The sequence below is a fragment of the Myxocyprinus asiaticus genome, chromosome 22, assembly GCF_019703515.2.
Source record: "Myxocyprinus asiaticus isolate MX2 ecotype Aquarium Trade chromosome 22, UBuf_Myxa_2, whole genome shotgun sequence".
NCBI classification, from domain to species: Eukaryota; Metazoa; Chordata; class Actinopteri; order Cypriniformes; family Catostomidae; genus Myxocyprinus; species Myxocyprinus asiaticus.
The window spans coordinates 40,650,560-40,669,360 of NC_059365.1; the positions used below are offsets into that span (position 1 = coordinate 40,650,560).

Sequence of the window (18,801 nt, forward strand, 5' to 3'; positions counted from 1 at the left end):
CACTGTGCTCTTGAGAACCTTCAATGCAGCCAAAATTCTTTTGTAGCCTTCCCCAGATCTGTGTCTCGACACCATCCTGTCTCTGAGCTCTGCAGGCAGTTCCTTTGACCTCATGGCTTGGTTTTTTCTCTGATATGCATTTGCAGCTGTGAGACCTTATATAGGCAGGTGTGTGCCTTTCCAAATTATGTCCAATCAATTGAATTTGCCACAGGTAGACTCCAATCAAAGTGTAGAAACATCTCAAATATAATCCAGAGAAATGGGATGCACCTGAGCTAAATTTCAAGTGTCATAGCAAAGGGTCTGAATACTTATGTCCATGTGATTTTTCAGTTTTTCCTTTTTAATAAATTTACCAAGGTATCAAAAATCTGTTTTTTGCTTTGCCATTATGGGGTATGGAGTGTAGATTGATGTAAAAAAACAAAACAACTTAAAGCATTTTAACATAAGGCTGCAACATAACAAAATGTGAAAAAATGAAGGGGTCTGAATAAATTCTGAATGCACTGTATTGTGATGTTGAAAAGACTATTTGAGCAGCTGGTTCATTATGACAACCACTTCAGTCCCTCTTTGCTTGTAAACAGAATACAGCACGAATACAGATCACACCGATTTGATCACACGCGTCTGAGCCCAGCCTAGTTTAATCACACCAGCCTGATAGTACGTGCGAAAGGGTTAAAGATATATGGTGCCCCTTACCTAACCCTTTCCCTACCCTTAACAGTGAGTGGAAGTGATGCCCCGTTTTGGAGTTGGCACAACCCCCTTTTGGAGTAACCACACCCCCTTCTGTAGTAGCTCTGCCCCTTTAGGTTATTCCGCCCCCATTTAGAGATCTGCAGTTATACCTACTTGCATAAATCTGCACTTTGCAGCCCATGAGCCATTTAAATATCACTGTTTCTTAAGTGTGGACTTATGCATGTTTCATGCTTTTTATGATGTCGAGTGTTTTTTTTTTACCCATGTAAAAGAGAAACGAGCAGTTTTTGATTATGATTTGAGCAGTCGAGTGTAGGACATTGTGTTGAGCCCCGCGTTTCAGAACATACTCCAGAGGGACAAATAAAATTACATAATGTGAAGGGATTGTCCATAGTTTTAATGCAGGAGTGTAATACAAGATTACAGGCTTGTTAATGTCACCAGTTCTGTTGTATTTAACCAGATATTTCAATCAATTTCTTCTAATAAGCACAGATGCAGTATATGATCATGTTTAATATTTCCTGCATAATTAATCAGCACAGTATACATTTTCTAATAGGTCAGTTACGCGTGAAAGCAGTGTGTAAATGCTGTAGCTACAGCCATCTCTGCAAATTTTTACAGACATCACTTATCCCGTGCAAATCAACAGTAGAACTCACGGCTATGTTTAATAGTGAAAGTAAGAACATTTCAACATGCACAATGCGACAAGAACTTACAGGATTGGGACTAAACAGCTGTGTGGCCACAAGAAATGTTGGTGAGGCTAATCGGAAAAAACGACTTCAATTTGCTAGGTAGCATAAAGATTGGAGTGTGGAGCAATGGAAAAAGGTCATGTGGTCTGATGAGTCCAGATTTACCCTATTCCAAAGTGATGGGCATGTCAGGGTAAGAAGGGAAGCGCATGAAGTGATGCACCCGTCATAGTGCCCACTGTACAAGCCTCTGGAGGCAGTGTTATGATCTGGGGTTGCTTCAATTGGTCAGGTCTAGGTTCAGCATCGTTATGTGGCAATAAAATGAAGTCAGCTGACTACCTGAATGTACTGAATGACCAAGTTATCCCATCAATGGATTTTTTCTTCCCTGATGGCACGGGAATATTCCAGGATGACAATGCCAAGATTCATCGGGCTCAAATTGTGAATTATATATATATATATATATATAAAACATTTATATTTTTACAGCTTTTTACATACACACAATGTATAGAATAAAATTATTTCTGCTTTTTAAAAATAAATTTATATAAAATACAGAAAAAAAAACAAAAAACGGTTTCATCCGATTAATCGACTAATAGAAGAAATAATTGAAGATTTATCAATTACTACAAATCTTAAAGCTAATGATGACAAATGGTGAACTCAAGTTTCAACAGATTTACAAGCAGTAGAGGCTATACATGAGGATTGCAACAATGCCTGATCACATCTTGAACCCTTTAAGGAAGCTTAGAGAGCACCTGGCATCCCTCCCAGAGGAGATCTGCAATTAATGACCTCAGCATTAAAGGAAACCTTACTTACCAGATATTATTTATAACAGGCACCTGACAGTCTAAGTACAGTGTGGTCATGTGTAAAACCAGATCAGATGCGTCACATCCAGCATTCTGTATATTTACACCTTAAACAGTGATAAAATCTGCAACTTTCAGGTATATTATGGTCACATAGAGTGGCTCCAAAAAGTATTTAGACACTTATGTTTTCTAAGAACTAAATCAAAACTAATTTACAAGCTATACATACATAACCAGCTGGTGTCGCGGTGTTTTTTTTGTGGATGTATAAAGTCATATCCCATGTGTCAAACTATAACAGACCAAACTTAAATCAAATATTTAGAAAAAAAATTTATAAACATTAATACATACAAAATACTTAACAACTGTCCTTGTCATGAAAACCTGAGCTCCTGAAATTATAGCATATAATAAATATACTGAAGTATCAGCTACTCTTTAGAAGTCAGCCTACTGTATTCTGAATTCTTCATGATTTAAAGACATATATTAATTTTCTGCGTTTAGCCAGTTTAGGAATTTGCACTGCGTGTAATGTGTGTGTTTATTTTTTACGGAAACACCATTCACAACGCAAGTATCGCATATTATGACTAGCGTAGCTGTTCATTCGCATTCATTGTCTTTGCAAACGTAAGTTGTAATATTAATGCGTTCATCTCGCACAGCTCTAGCAGGGAAATCCTGACCATACGATTTATATCTTAAACTGTTAATATCTTGCAGTACTATTTTTTCCTCGTCATATTTTCAACAACAGTATGCATTAATAAAATCGTTTAATTATCATCATCGTTTTTCTTGTATTTATTATTGTTAACAAAATTAGAAAACCCTTTGTCAGCAAAGGTTTTTGTCAGTAATTCGTTGACAAGATTAACACTGAGTAACCACAATTGAAGTTCAGCACCTTTACTACAGACACATTCTACTAACGTTTGACAACCAGGTGTCCTAATACTTTTCGTCTTCATTTTGAACAGTAAATATAATGTTTTATCATTTCAAACCTTAACTTCTTTTTGTGAACTGTTTTGTTTGACATGTTTGTGTGTCTATGTTTACCATCAAGCACAACTTAAAAAAATGTATGAAGAAATAATTGAAATGTATGTTTTGATGACAGATGCATGACGTTAAAATACCTGAACTTCAGGAGGCCAGCTCGGCCGTTGGTAGTTTCCTCCTCTGGAAAGAGCAGGAGGGGTAAAGCACCAGGAGATGAGCAGTACCTGCAGAGGGTCTCCGTCAGCTCCGACCTGCTCCCTACATCCTGACCCAGCTCCATAAAACCCCTCGCCCAGCACAGGAACCCCGCGGGGCCCTCCAACAGAGGCTAAACACAGACACAGGACACAGACAGCTGTAGCATGTTGCTAGTTCTAACATTATAATGAACTGAAAAATAAAATTAAAAGTGATATATAGGAATTAGCAGTATCTTATTCTTTTTCTTCTGCAGCTGAACTTTGTGCAAAAATGAAATTGAACCACAGAGTGCATTAGAGGTCTTATTTAAATTTAACCTGTGCAACAGAAATGTTTTCAATTTAATTTAGTAACTCATTAGAACACACCTGAGCAATACGTACCTTAAAGTATATTGAGTAGGCTATATTGTGCATATTGTTTATTCTGTGCATGATGTGTATGTATTGAATATACAGTTGAAGTCAGAAATTTACATACACCTTAGCCAAATACATTTAAACTCAGTTTTTCACAATTCCTGACATTTAATCGTAGAAAACATTCCCTGTCTTAGGTCAGTTAGGATCACTACTTTATTTTAAGAATGTGAAATGTCAGAATAATAGTAGAGAGAATGATTTCAGCTTTTATTTCTTTCATCACATTCCCAGTGGGTCAGAAGTTTACATACACTTTGTTAGTATTTGGCAGCATTGCCTTTAAATTGTTTAACTTGGGTCAAATGTTTTGGGTAGCCTTCCACAAGCTTCTCACAATAAGTTGCTGGAATTTTGGCCCATTCCTCCAGACAGAACTGCCGTAACTGAGTCAGGTTTGTAGGCCTCCTTGCTCGCACATGCTTTTTCAGTTCTGCCCACAAATTTTATATCAGACTGAGGTCAGGGCTTTGTGATAGCCACTCCAATACCTGGATTTTGTTGTTCTTCAGCCATTTTGCCACAACTTTGGAGGTATGCTTGGGGTCATTGTCCATTTGGAAGACCCATTTGCAACAGAGCTTTAACTTCCTAGCTGATGTCTTGAGATGTTGCTTCAATATATCCACATCATTTTCCTTCCTCATGATGCCATCTATTTTGTGAAGTGCACCAGTCCCTCCTGCAGCAAAGCACCCCCACAACATGATGCTGCCAACCCCATGCTTCATGGTTGGGATGGTGTTCTTCAGCTTGCAAGCCTCACCCTTGGTGAACTGTTTGGTGAACTGGCCAAACAGTTCAATTTTTGTTTCATCAGACCAGAGGACATTTCTCCAAAAAGTAAGATCTTTGTCCAAATGTGCACTTTTGTCTGATGTAAAACTGTAGTCTGGCTTTTGTATTGCATTTTTTGGAGCAGTGTCTTATTCCGTGCTGAGCAGCCTTCCAGGTTATTTCAATATCAGACTCGTTTTACTGTGGATATAGATACTTGTCTACCTGTTTCCTCCATCATCTTCACAAGGTCCTTTGCTGTTGTTCTGGGATTGAGCTGCACTTTTCGCACCAAACTACGTTCATCTCTAGGAGACAGAATGCCTCTCCTTCCTGAGCGGTATGATGGCTGCGTGGTCCCATGGTGTTTAAACTTGTGTACTATTGTTTGTACAGACAAACGTGCTACCTTCAGGCATTTGGAAATTGCTCCCAAGGATGAACCAGACTTGTGGAGGTCCACAATTTTTTTCTGAGGTCTTGGCTGATTTCTTTTGATTCTCCCATGTTGTCAAGCAAAGAGACACTGAGTTTGAAGGTAGGCCTTAAAATACATCCACAGTTACACCTCCAATTGACCTATCAGAAGGTAATTGGCTAATTGCTTAAAGGCTTGACTTCATTTTCTGGAATTTTCCAAACTACTTAAAGGCACAGTTAACTTAGTGTATGTAAACGTATGACCCAATGGAATTGTGATACAGTCAATTAAAAGTGAAACAATCTGTCTGTAAACAATGTTTGGAAAATCATCCACAAAATAGTCATAAACGACTTACCAAAACTAGAGTTTGCTAATATTAAATCTGTGGAGTGGTTAAAAAATGAGTTTTAATGACTACAACCTAAGTGTATGTAAACTTTTGACTTCAACTGTACATGGGTGATTCTCATTAAACTAATGTTGCGGTAATGATAAAGTGCATTGTGGTAATAAGGTGACCAAAAAAACAAAAAAAAACTAATAGGGACACACATTACACGTGGACAATAATGATTGCTTTATCTTACAGGAGTATAAAAAAAATAATAATAATAATTTAAAAAAAAGAATTAAAACAATTGTCACACAAAGTTAGCATTAGTTGAGAATGAGAATGTACACTGTCAGAAACAGGTCACATAAACTACATTTTTAGTGAAATTGTTTTTTTTTAATAAGTATCCAGGTATTCATGTTTGACTTCTGCTCTTGCTGATGCATCATGGCATAATAAGTCTTTATTTCACAGAAATAGACACAACAAATCATCCACTGATGGCTAGAGTAAATAATCTTTGTCCTTGGATAATGATTAGGGTCGAATTTAATGGAAAACTATGGCTCTGCAGATTTTTGAGCAGCCTCAAGAGACCTTCACGGAAAATAATTATGTTAAATTTTAGAATGCGCCATTTCATACTCCAGACACATCCGTTGTGCGACCCCCTTTAATTTACCCTGCAACCATGTTGAGAAACATATTTGAAAAGATAAAGACCATTGTGCAACGGGTAGCCCTATTTATATCTGAAAAAATCCTGATATTTATCGATAATCACCTGGAAAATCTTCTGATTATCGATGCGCTAAAGAGGCATCGATCCCAAGCCTAGTTATCGGCAAAAATCTATGCTGAAAGTAGGGATGCACCGATACCACTTTTTTTCTTCTGATCCGATTCCGATATCGGAAATCTCAGTATCGGCCAATACCGATCCCGATCTGATACCAGTGTTGTTTTATTACATAATCAGTTTAGAATTTAGTGTGCTCTTTAATATGTAAAGAAACACAAACCTCTAACTACACATTATTTCAATATAAATGTATAGCTTATTAAGAAAAAATGTATTGTTAACTAGTATACTGGATAATGTAGCAGCAAAATTAACAGTAATTCCAGTATAAGTCATTAGTAGAAAAGACGACTTTTTTTTTTTTTTTGCAATTTATTTTCAACTTGTTTCTGGACTTTAAAGGATTCAGATCTCTTTTTTTTGTTCAATTTAGTTGTAAGAGATCAGTTCACTTTTCATTTACACAGTTATTTTTTTGGAACCCATTCAACTTAAATATTATTATAATCTGTAAACAAATAATAATAATAATAATATATTATAATAGTAATATATCTCAATCGTCAAACCTATTATATCAAACCTTTAGTCATGGATCCACCGGGGTCTCTCTTTCTTCCTCACTGCCCTCACAGTGCTCACTCTCCCCTGAGTTCTGATTACACGCACCTGCATATCATTAGTGGCTAATCAAGGACTGCATATATACCCTGCTTTCACACACACTCTTTGTCTGTTCTCATCGATAGTACCTCTGAGACTCCAGACCTTTCTATTATGTCACACATACCTGTGTCTTCATTATGGCCTGCAAGTATCATAAGACTGTTGTGAGTTATCTGTTCATCGTGTCTATACTCTGTCTGGATATTACTCACCTGCTGTTTGCCACTCTGCTCAACTGGATTTACTCACAATATTTACATCACTGTTTCAATCATCTGTTCAATAAACCCTGCTACTGAGTTCATATCTCTGCCTCCGTGAGTCTCACCGTGACACCTTTTAATTTTTAAACCCTCACGCTTTTATTTTGACATCCTGAACTCTCCAGGAAGTCCTGTATGTGTCTGTTTGTAGGCAAGTTCACAGTAGTTTAATTCGCTTCTTATTCAAATTCTGGTTAAAAAAAAGCACCTCCAGTGCCATTCTAAATGCATATTACACCCCATACACTCCAACTGCTCCAACATCTAACTATCTACATACATCCTTAAACTTATCTTTCAAACTTTAAGCTTTTAAAAATATTGGCCAGGCTTTCTCATGCCAACATAATGTTTGTCTTGATGAACTTTATCTAGATTTTTATATTTATTTTACTGTCCTCTATAACAGATTTTGTAACAATTTAGTAACTGTAGATTTTATCACAACAGGTGCAGGTCCGAGACTGTGCATCGAACTATTGATATAACTACCATAATATTTACAACATTAGCTTTCTGCTTGTTTTAGAAAATTCAGTCACAAACTCATCCATGTCCAGTTCATGTGTTATTGATTTTTCATGAGCTAAAAGTACAAGATTTTTTTCCTTTCATGAAGCATTGGAGAATGAGCTCTCACACGAAGCAGTAGAAACGCCCATGACCAGGGTAGACACACAGTTTATGAAGACTTGGAAATGCATCTTTGTATTCCTGCAAGAGTTTGCAAACAGCCAAACAGTCAGCATCAGTTGAAAGCTTTTTGGTCAGCATTGGTCTGGCAACAAGAATTTCACTATGCAGCTCACTTTTTGCAACCCCTGCAAGACTACAGAAAGGCTCAAGCAGCTGAATGTCAAGAAATTTGTTGGATTTTGGCATCAAACATGAGAGGACTTGCATCAGCTTTAAAGTCTTTGTGGAAAACCTGTTTTCCATCTCTGATACAGCTGTATCAACAATGTTTAACATCAGTCACCTTAGAGCTTCAGTGGAACATTCAGAGCCTGACTGCCCTTCTTACCCTATAGGTGATAAAATGACAGAGTCAGCATAGAAGGGATTAATAGTCCTTAGACGTTTTGGTGAGGGCTCATCAGTAGACATGCGAGTGCAGTACTGCTGCAATTGACTGTCATTTTCTCTGAGATTTCTCAGTGCACTAAGAGATCCCTGCAGTACTTCAGCTGCACTGCACAAATCAACATCAGACTGTAGGATGGCATTGGCTGGTTTCAAAATGGCAAGATGAAGAATCAGAAATTTGCCAACTTCAAACAAATGGCATCGCTTCAGCTGAGAGAGAAGCCCAGAAGTTTCTTTTGCAAGGTCAACCGAGGCATTGTCATCATCAGAAACCTTGGAAAGAATGTCAAGAATGACTTCCTCGTTCTCCACAACACATTTGGTAACTTCAAAAAGACTTGTCCAGTGGACCAACCTCTGACAGACAAAATGATGCCTGAAAAAAAAAAGAGTACAGGGAGCCTGACAAGTCAAAGAATTTTTGGCACAAAGTTAACTTTGAATTGCATGTATGATGGAGAGGTGAAGCTGGTGGTTATAGCAGTGGATGTTGGGGATATGCCTGCCCAACCTTTTTTGCAATAAAGCCTGATCACCGCCTCGCACCCAACTCATCACTGATGCTCCATCATAACACTGGCTCAGTATATTGTCAGAACTGAATCCTGTATGAGACAAGTGTCTTAATATTTCGGTGGTGAGGTAATCTGCATCAAGCTGCTGTAGTTCTAACAAGCCAATGAGATGTTCCTCTGGCACACCATTGCACGCAAAGCAGATTACAACAGTCAAATTTCCAATGTTGCACCGATCCCTTGTGCCATCACTTTTTAAACAGAATGCAGCTGAATCAGCAGTGTCATATTGCTGTTATATTTTTTCAGAACCATGGATGCCAAAATTTCAATCATTTCATTCTGGATGGTTTTGGAAGTGTACTTTGCATTTTCTGGGATACTTGACAATGTCAGCAAGGTATTTATCTTTTTCCAACATGTATTTAAACAGCTTGGCAAAAAGCCCTGTAGCTATGCAATCCTCCTCATTGTCAAATGTTTCCCGATCTCATTGATCATTGACTCAACTCAAGCTCACTGACTGCTAAAACTTTCATAACACTTGCCACGCTTTTTATGTAATATCGATTCTTTTCTATCTGTTGGAGGCCGAGTAAACATGTTACGGTCTCCCCTGACACCTGTCGGTGGCGAAATTCTGCCCACACAGTTGAGGCTTGTAACTGAGCCTGGCTACAAGCATGTTTTTGAAGACCGCGGTCGTGTTCTAATGCTGCTTTCCAGTTTCTAAAACCCGTCGAAACAAAAGTATCCTTCTCGGAGAAAGCAACACCAAATACTCGACATGGAAAACAAAAGCATGCGTCACGCTCTACAGAATATTCAAGCCACGGTCGTGACTGATACCAAGCGGCCGAAAAACATCGCTCCCTCCCTCCCTCCCTCCCTCAGAGAAGAGTTCGGGGGTATGATTTCAGAGCCGGCTGATGAGGATTTGCCTTGTTTAAATCATTTGGGACAGAATTGCTGCATTTTTGTGTAGGTGTAATTGTGTTTTTGACACCATCCAAAGATGCCTTTGAACTTGACCCAAGGTGAATGAGGCTAAGGCTATTGTTTGGATGGCCTACACTTAAAAAAAAAAAGAAAAGAAAAAGAAAATCTGGAGCTGAATTGAACATCGCACCAATTTTGTGATTGGTTGTTATGGGGGTTGGGGCCAGGGTGGACCAAGCTCCTGATTGGGGGGGAGCCGGGCCTGTTTTAATTGTTCTTTTATGTCATTTTTTAGCTTGACAGTTATTTTTTATTGGATAATCAAGTGTTTTAAATTGAAGCAAGGGCATGCAAAGAAAAATGTGAGAATATGGAAATGTGCGGTAACGCACTACAATTTCCAAAGGGATCAATTATTTATTTCGAGATCTTAGGTTAATGCAACTAAGTCAACGACAACCGATGCAGACACATAAGATCAATCAGAAGAGCATGACCTAATGACCAGAGATAAATACAAGACACTCCTAAATACAAACAAAGTGAATCGTTTAAAGTGAGCAAACAGACAGAACAAAACTCTTGATTTGCTGGCCTCTGGCCCAGTATAAAGTCAGCTCAGCTGTGAAAGGAGAAACAGACCTCATTGTGTGTGTAACAACTAGGGCTGGGGAAAAAAAAACAATTTTGTTACATATTGCGATTTTTGAGGCAAACAGTCTCCCTAATAAAAAATAGATTTTTTTATATAATAAAAAAAATACACGTTTACATTAATGCTAAAACAATAATTGATAGATAAATGTAGGAAGGTATATTTGTGCAGAGTTCCACATGAACAGGTTTTCTCTCTGAGATGTTTTGTCTCTTTATTTCTTTACATTTAGCCCTTTAATGCACTGCTGCTATGGCCATCAAAGCGCCGCCTGTTCACTGTCGGATGTCAAAACCTCTGCTGTGATCAATGTCGCTGTTATTATGCATAATCCAAAAGTTTATTTGTGAGGTGCTGTGGAGAGTATTTGTCTTAAGTCATTCTGCAGATTCTGTTGGACACTGCTTTAATTAATAGTTTAGCAGTAAAAAGACTTAGCAAACTGTTGGATGCCGTAAACTACATGTCGCGCCCCCGCAATATTTATAATCAAACAGTCAGGGTATTCGTGCGCAGTGGCGGGTAATTTTGCATATTTCGGAGTGACCTACGACATGAATGGCCGTTAGACAGAGACGCATGCTTAAGAAAACACCTGATTACATTTTGAAGAACAGAAAAGCCGGCAATGCGGGTATCAGTTAGAATCAGTCAGATGTGTTTTTGAGCGCAGCTTGAGCGTGTCTCGCGGAACACGTGCATAAGATGAGTTCTCACTATTTCTTCTCTCTCATCATCTGGGAGCAGTTTTCAAGAATAGTGTTGTCTACGAGAATGCCGCATATGATCTCAGGATGCACACGCAAATGACATGCAACAACATGGCTACAGGTGAATTGTCATGTGTGTCATCATAATTCAGGACAGCCTAGGGCTGGGCGATTAATCAAATTGTATTTTCAATTAAGATTTTGGCTTCCAACGATTATGAAAACAAGATAATCGAGATATAAATTATTGTGCTGCATTCCGTTTTGCAATGAAACACCCCAGCATTATATCTTTAAAGCATCCTTTATGAAAGTTCAAATAATAAGGAAGCAGGTTATGATAAACTCTGAAACTGGCATTTCTCTGTGCGGTCAGTGCCACGTCTATGAGTTGCGTGAAATGACCGGGGAAGTGATTTAATCTTCTCCCGGCTGATGCACACTCTGGCGCGGTGACGCTCATCACTGCAGCTAGATTATAACGTGATGACTCGTGACGTAGCGAATCATAATATATGTGTCACGTTCACATTATGCATCTTATCATGAAGAAAATCGGCAATACACAGCTCTATTAAGAAGAGAAAGTTTGTTTTTTGTGAGTTAAAAATGGATCGAAGTGAAAAAGGTGAGAGAGTGTAGTCCTAGCCCATTATGCACTGGAACAAAATATGTTTTTGATTGGTCTTTTTTGGCATGTTTTCCAAAATAATATCTAAAACTCTTTTAAATCAACGTACATTTACTTTAGGAGCTATACTGCAAAGAAAAAAAATGTACTGGAGAATATTGAATACAATATTTAATCAGGGCTCAACATTAACGCTTGGCCGGTACAAGTGGATTTTTGAAGGGGCAAGTGAAAGAGAATTTTACCTGCCCGTCTGATTAAAACGTCAATAACTAAAAAATAACCAGCTATATTTGCGAAAGCCTAGGCCTGTCTCACTTATTAGCAAGTTCATATTCTTATTCTGCTATTGAAAGTAATCCAGAGCACATAATTTTATAATTCGCTAGTGATCTAGTAACAGCTGCGCCCTGTTTGATTGACAGGCGGCATATGTGTGTGTGCTGAACATGCGCGCATGTTCCGAAAATGCTCACGCTAATGCGCACCGGTCAAATACAGTTGAAGTCAGAAGTTTACAAACACTTAGGTTGAAGTCATTAAAACTCATTTTTTAACCACTTCTCAGTAATTTTTCCAACAATTGTTTACAGACAGATTGTTTCACTTTTAATTGACTATATCACAATTCCATTGGGTCAGAAGTTTACATACACTAAGTTAACTGTGCCTTTAGGTAGTTTGGAAAATTCCAGAAAATGAAGTCAAGCCTTTAAGCAATTAGCCAATTACCTTCTGATAGGTCAATTGGAGGTGTAACTGTGGATGTATTTTAAGGCCTACTTTCAAACTCAATGTCTCTTTGCTTGACAACATGGGAAAATAAAAAGAAATCAGCCAAGACCTCAGAAAAACAATTGTGGACCTCCACAAGCTTGGTTCATCCTTGGGAGCAATTTCCAAATGCCTGAAGGTACCACGTTCATCTGCACAAACAATAGTACCCAAGTTTAAACACCATGGGACCACGCAGCCATCATACCGCTCAGGAAGGATACGCATTCTGTCTCCTAGAGATGAAAGTAGTTTGGGGCGAAAAGTGCAAATCAATCCCAGAACAGCAAATGACCTTGTGAAGATGTTGGAGGAAACAGGTAGACAAGTATCTATATCCACAGTAAAATGAGTCCTATATCGAAATAACCTGGAAGGCTGCTCTGCACGGAATAAGACACTGCTCCAAAAAATGCAAAAAAAAAGCCAGACTACAGTTTTACACCAGACAAAAGTGCACATTTGTAAAAAGATCTTACTTTTTGGAGAAATGTCCTCTGGTCTGATGAAACAAAAATTGAATTGTTTGGCCAGTTCACCAAACAGTTCACCAAGGGTGAGGCTTGCAAGCCGAAGAACACCATCCCAACCGTGAAACATGGGGTTGGCAGCATCATGTTGTGGGGGTGATTTGCTGCAGGAGGGACTGGTGCACTTCACAAAATAGATGGCATCATGAGGAAGGAAAATGATGTGGATATATTGAAGCAACATCTCAAGACATGAGCCAGGAAGTTAAAGCTCGGTTGCAAATGGGTCTTCCAAATGGACAATGGCCCCAGTCATACCTCCAAAGTTGTGGCAAAATGGTTTAAGGACAACAAAGGTATTGGAGTGGCCATCACAAAGCCCTGACCTCAATCCGATAGAAAATTTGTGGGCAGAACTGAAAATGCGTGTGTGAGCAAGGAGGCCTACAAACCTGACTCAGTTACAACAGTTCTGTCTGGAGGAATGGGCCAAAATTCCAGCAACTTATTGTGAGAAGCTTGTGGAAGGCTACCCAAAATGTTTGACCCAAGTTAAACTATTAAAGGCAATGCTACCAAATACTAACAAAGTGTATGTAAACTTCTGACCCACTGGGAATGTGATGAAAGAAATAAAAGCTGAAATAAATAATTCTCTCTACTATTATTCTGACATTTCACATTCTTAAAATAAAGTAGTGATCCTAACTGACCTAAGACAGGGAATGTTTTCTACGATTAAATGTCAGGAATTGTGAAAAACTGAGTTTAAATGTATTTGGCTAAGGTGTATGTAAACTTCTTACTTCAAATGTACATTTCAAAATTCCACCAAAATTCCCATCTTTCATGTATACACAGAGAGTGATGTCTAAATTGAATGTAAACAGCAGAGAAAAAGGCAGATTTGTATTAAAATGCTGGACTTTTAAGTATAAATGTAAGCTAATAGACCTACTGCTGTCTAGTGTGTCATTATAATAATCAAACTACCATAACAAGAAAACCACTCACTGCTCTTGACTGAGTAACTTTAGAAGCTTTAAAAAGTACTAATGTATTATAATCATACAGTAAAGACCAGTAGTAGTTTTATGTTGCATTTCATTCTGAATGTTTACTTAAGTACTTGATACTGCTGTTAAAAACTTTTAAAGCTGTTAAAAAAGCACTGAATTTTCTTAATTTGTTTTTTTTTTCCTATTATTTGTAATCAATTTCTATTCTTTGCTGTTTTGTTTTTTTTTATTATTATTGTTATTTTATTACTGACTGTTTACTAGTCTTGAATAATTAAGAATTTGATACCATTCTTCCATAATTGACATATTAGTTAGTGTTATTATTTGTTGTGGTTTTGAAGCTGGTATTGAGAATCAAATTTCACTACCGACTACTGTAATTTTTGTATTGTGATAATGTATAGCCTTTATTGTACATGGCAGACCTTGCTGCAATAACATGGTGAAAAAGTAGATCTCATTCCATACGACTATGAGCATGCGATGGAGGCTTTCCTTTATTTTACTACCATATGTAACATAAAATAATTATTATATGACAACAGTCTCCTCCCCTACCCAATGCTGTTTACATTTCAAGTTCAAGGAAATCCACTGTTAAAAAGACAAGTTTTTTTTTTTTTTTAAAGTTCAATAAATGCATGATGTTTCCAAAGTCAATGAGTAATCGTGTTAAATAATCATGATCTCAATACTGACCAAAATAATCATGATTATGATTTTTGCCATAATCGATCAGCCCTAGTACAGCCCCAGAAATGGTTTTTGAACAAGTTTATTCTTTAGCCTCCATTTGTAGGCCTACATTGTAAAATTATCATTATGACAATAATAATAGCCAATGGTAATTTGTTATATTTTATATTATAAAATAACAAAATTAGTTAAAATGGTATACTGTATATACTGTTTATTTGTTGAATACCAATGGGCATAATGCAGCCTTCTACATGGGTTCCATGGGCACTAACTAGTTGACTAATTGATTGGTAGTTTTAAATTAGTAATTTTGCATATCCCTACCTTTAACCTGCAAATTCTGTATCACAGGGTGAAACTGTCATTTCAGACATAACTGTCCTTCAACAGACATTTCTAACTGAGAAAGAAGAAATTAACACAGTTTTGTATCTTTTTTATATCAAAACATCAAATCGCAATACTTTAAAAATCGCAATACATATCGAATCGGCAAGGAAATATCGTTGTAATATCGAATCGGAAGGTATGTGGCAATTCCTAGCCCTAGTAACAACTGAGTAATCCAATAGACAAACTGAAAGACATAGAATTCAAGGGCAGAGCAGAGGAGAGAAAGAGATGACATCATGCTGAGAAAACTTCGACATGCACATGAACACATACACACTCACCGTGTTACAGGAGGTCAGTAGGTTGATAATATTGTGGTCAAAGTGTGTAACGTGATTGCAGACGTACAGTCGGGTGCTTTTGTCCCGTATGCGAGGGCTGTTCTGCCGGACATGAAGGCCCAGCACGGAGCACATTATTCTCACTATGAACCTGAAACAACACAGACAGAGAACTAGAAGTTTTCATCAATGCTTTCATTAATACTGTGATGCTCTGCTGTGCAGCACTATATTTGACCAAAAAATAACTCCTATACTGTGTTTTCGATTGTGTTGCGAGGATCTGTCAACAGCACTTCATTCGATAAAAAAAATAATGTAATGGTATGTTGAAAAATAATTGTTTTGTTTTTCATTTGATTAAAATTCAATGAATTCATTTTTATTAGTCAGTTTTTTTTTATGATAAAATTTAATTAAACTTTAAAACAGAATTCAGAGAAAAAAACAAAAACAAAGATTTCATAGGGCCCTAGAGACAGTTTATTGTTCAACCAAAATCCCAATAATAACCAGAAAAAATGTAGATATGACGTATAATGTGGGACTTAACCTATAAACAGGCCTAAAACACACCAGGGACACTTATTTTGAAATGACGGAGAACTGGTTCCATTACAATGATCTATTTAATAATATATTCAATACTTCAGATAAGTATTAACAATTTAAGCTTTTTATTGCTTATACAGTACTGTGCAAAAGTCTTAGGCACTTAAGATGTTTCACAAAAGCATTTGTCTTAAGATGGTTATTTATATCTTCAGCTTTAGTGTGTCAATAGGAAATATAAATGTTAGAGTCCCAAACATTACTTTTGCAAATAGAAAAGATTAGAATAGAAGAACAGGGAGCCCTGCAACAGATGTCATGGCCCCCACAAAGCCCCCCACTGAACATCGAGTCAGTCTGAGATTACATGAAGAGACAGAAGTCAATTGAGACAGCCTAAATAGATAGAAGAACTGTGGTGAATTCTCCAAGAAGCTTGAAACATCCTATCTGCCAACAACCAAGAAAAACTGTGTCCAGGTGTACCTAGGAGAATTGGTGCTGTTTTAAAGGCAAAGGTGATCACATCGAATATTCAAATTATTTTTGAAGACATCCTCACTATGCAACATTTTTCACAAGTGCCTAAAATTTGGCAAAGTACTGTAGATTCACCAGATGAGGTTTAATGAGGATCTTTGCATGTCCTCGCATCAATTTAGAACACTTGATTATCTAATCAAAATAACTAAATATGCATTGAAGTGACAATAAAAATATGGATTCAAATTGTCAATGATGACAGATTTAAAATGACAGGACAGAAGTAGATGTATGTAAAAGAACAGTTTCTATATTTCTCAAGCTGCATCAACACGTGAATGCAAGCAAGTTAATGCAAATCTAAAAATAATTATAAATCACTTTTCTTATTCCTTATATAGCCTATATGCAATGCAATGTTTTCTTGCTGCCCTACAATTTTATGGAGTGTTTTGCTTGTAATAATATTATTACACATCCCACTTAATGACTGTAAATTACTTATAAATACTGCATTAGCCATTAAAATAACTTGCAGATATATTAGACCAACTGAATTGTTCATATAAATTTGAATTATAATTCAATTGCAGTAACTATACCATCTAAATTGATGAACATGCCAGGGTTTGTTATACGCAGGTGGGTCAGTTTAGGAGTGTCAGCTGTTCAGAGACCAGTATCTGATAATGGCTACATTTACAATGTCACGTGAACAACACTGCCAAAACAAATAAATAAATAAATAAATAAATAAATGATTTGGGCCACATTCAGCTGTGGTGTGAACGTGACCTAAGAATTTACGTTCCAATGTGGCCTCTTACCTTCTCACAACACTGTCAGGGAGTGCACAACTCACTAGAAACACATGGGCACCAATAAATATCCGTAATAGCATCAAACACAGGCCGACAGGGGTGTACAGCAACAACAGCAGCAAGATGAAGCCATCATTTGGTAACCTGTGAAAACAGAGGACAGGAATAGAAACCAGCTTCAGGATCTATTTCTGTCAACAACTGTTTGCCAGAGACCAACAGAGCAGAGCACACATGAGACAAAATTATTAGCATTTATTAAAAAAAAATACAAATGGCTATTCACTCAAATCTAAACAGGCTTACTAGTACAGGCTGAATGCACTTTACTCCTGTAGTCATGTGTGCATACAATGGTAAACAAGATAAGAGCTACAATAACACAAGATAAAAGGAAAAATAAGCCTATACAATATAGAATTATGATTTCTATGGAGATCACATTTGTTTAAATGCAAACAGGCCAAATCCAACACAGACTGACTCATACATGCCAACTTATAACATTGACAAAATCCCCAACATGAGGGCCAGTTGTGTTGATATAGAACACAAGTTTTGCAGGGTTTACTTACTATCAAGGCTCTATTACAGCCAGACTCAGTCTTATTAGTCATATGATACTGTTATTAACAGTCTCAAGAGCTCGTATTGGCACATCAAGTGTATTAAGTCACATTACATTAGTGTGAAATGAATCAGAAACGGGTCATGTTTACAGTTCACTCTTATATTTTTGTATCTGAAGCTCATTCTTTAGCGTTTACCACACTTTATATGGTTGTATTTTCAGGGTTCGGTGTTTGAACATGCTATGGCTAATTGTGTTAGCAGTGAAACTTGAGTCTTTAAATGGGAGTCATTTACCGCTGGAAGTCGAACATCTGATCAATCCCCCGCGTTTCCATTATTCAAATTCTTTTTTAGATATTTTCGAGGGCTGCTGCATACTATTCTTCAGGCTTTAACAGGAGTGAAGGGGAGAGCCTGTGCAGTTATTCGCCATGTTGAGACTCTGCTGATGTTTCTGGATGAAGAACAAAGAAGTTCACTAGAAGCGCGAGATGAGCCACTCTCAAGATTATTCCGTGTTGGGTCACGTGTTTCGCAGTGGCGCGTTTGATTGGCCTTTAGATTTTGGTATAGTTTGTTAAGATAACTGTAATGATTCTTAAATTGATAAAGAAGCAGTTTTCAGCTCATATTTTATTACAACATAGGTCCTGGCACGACACATAAAAACAATTCCTCAACAGCTCAGTGATGTCATACAGTGGCAGTTTATGGTGACTACCTCTTCAAGCTTTCAAAAGAACGCAAAAGTATAATTCAGAAGTCTAATAAATTATTTCATGAGACTCATGATTATTATGAAAGTATATGATATGGTTTGGCAAGAAACAAACCAAAATATAATGTATTATTTAGTGAAAATGTTCACTGACCGTTAATCATGATAGAGCACGAGAGCAACAGTTGGGGCATTCAAGTGAAAACTTGTTTTGTTTATCTAAAAACAGGTCCACCACAGTGATAGTGACAACAGAACAGAGAATAGAACTTACTAAACATGTCTAAAGAGTTTGTAGTTGAAGAATTGATGCATTTCTATGCCCAGC

At 37.3% G+C, this 18,801-nt stretch overlaps 1 protein-coding gene across 2 annotated transcripts in view; it reads right to left on the reverse strand.

Moving 5' to 3' along the window:
* The window catches only part of aup1 (AUP1 lipid droplet regulating VLDL assembly factor), a 39,263-nt gene extending 21,043 nt beyond the window's left edge, over positions 1–18,220 (reverse strand). For both annotated transcript variants that reach the window (XM_051650357.1, XM_051650356.1), the window contains exons 1-4: positions 18,050–18,220; positions 17,189–17,326; positions 15,327–15,477; positions 3,403–3,593 (exon numbers count right to left, since the gene is read on the reverse strand). In XM_051650357.1, coding sequence (XP_051506317.1) covers positions 3,403–3,593; positions 15,327–15,477; positions 17,189–17,326; positions 18,050–18,090 — 521 coding nt within the window. In that variant the 5' untranslated portion in view covers positions 18,091–18,220. The remainder of the gene's footprint in view (positions 1–3,402; positions 3,594–15,326; positions 15,478–17,188; positions 17,327–18,049) is intronic.
* Positions 18,221–18,801: the final 581 nt, after the last annotated feature.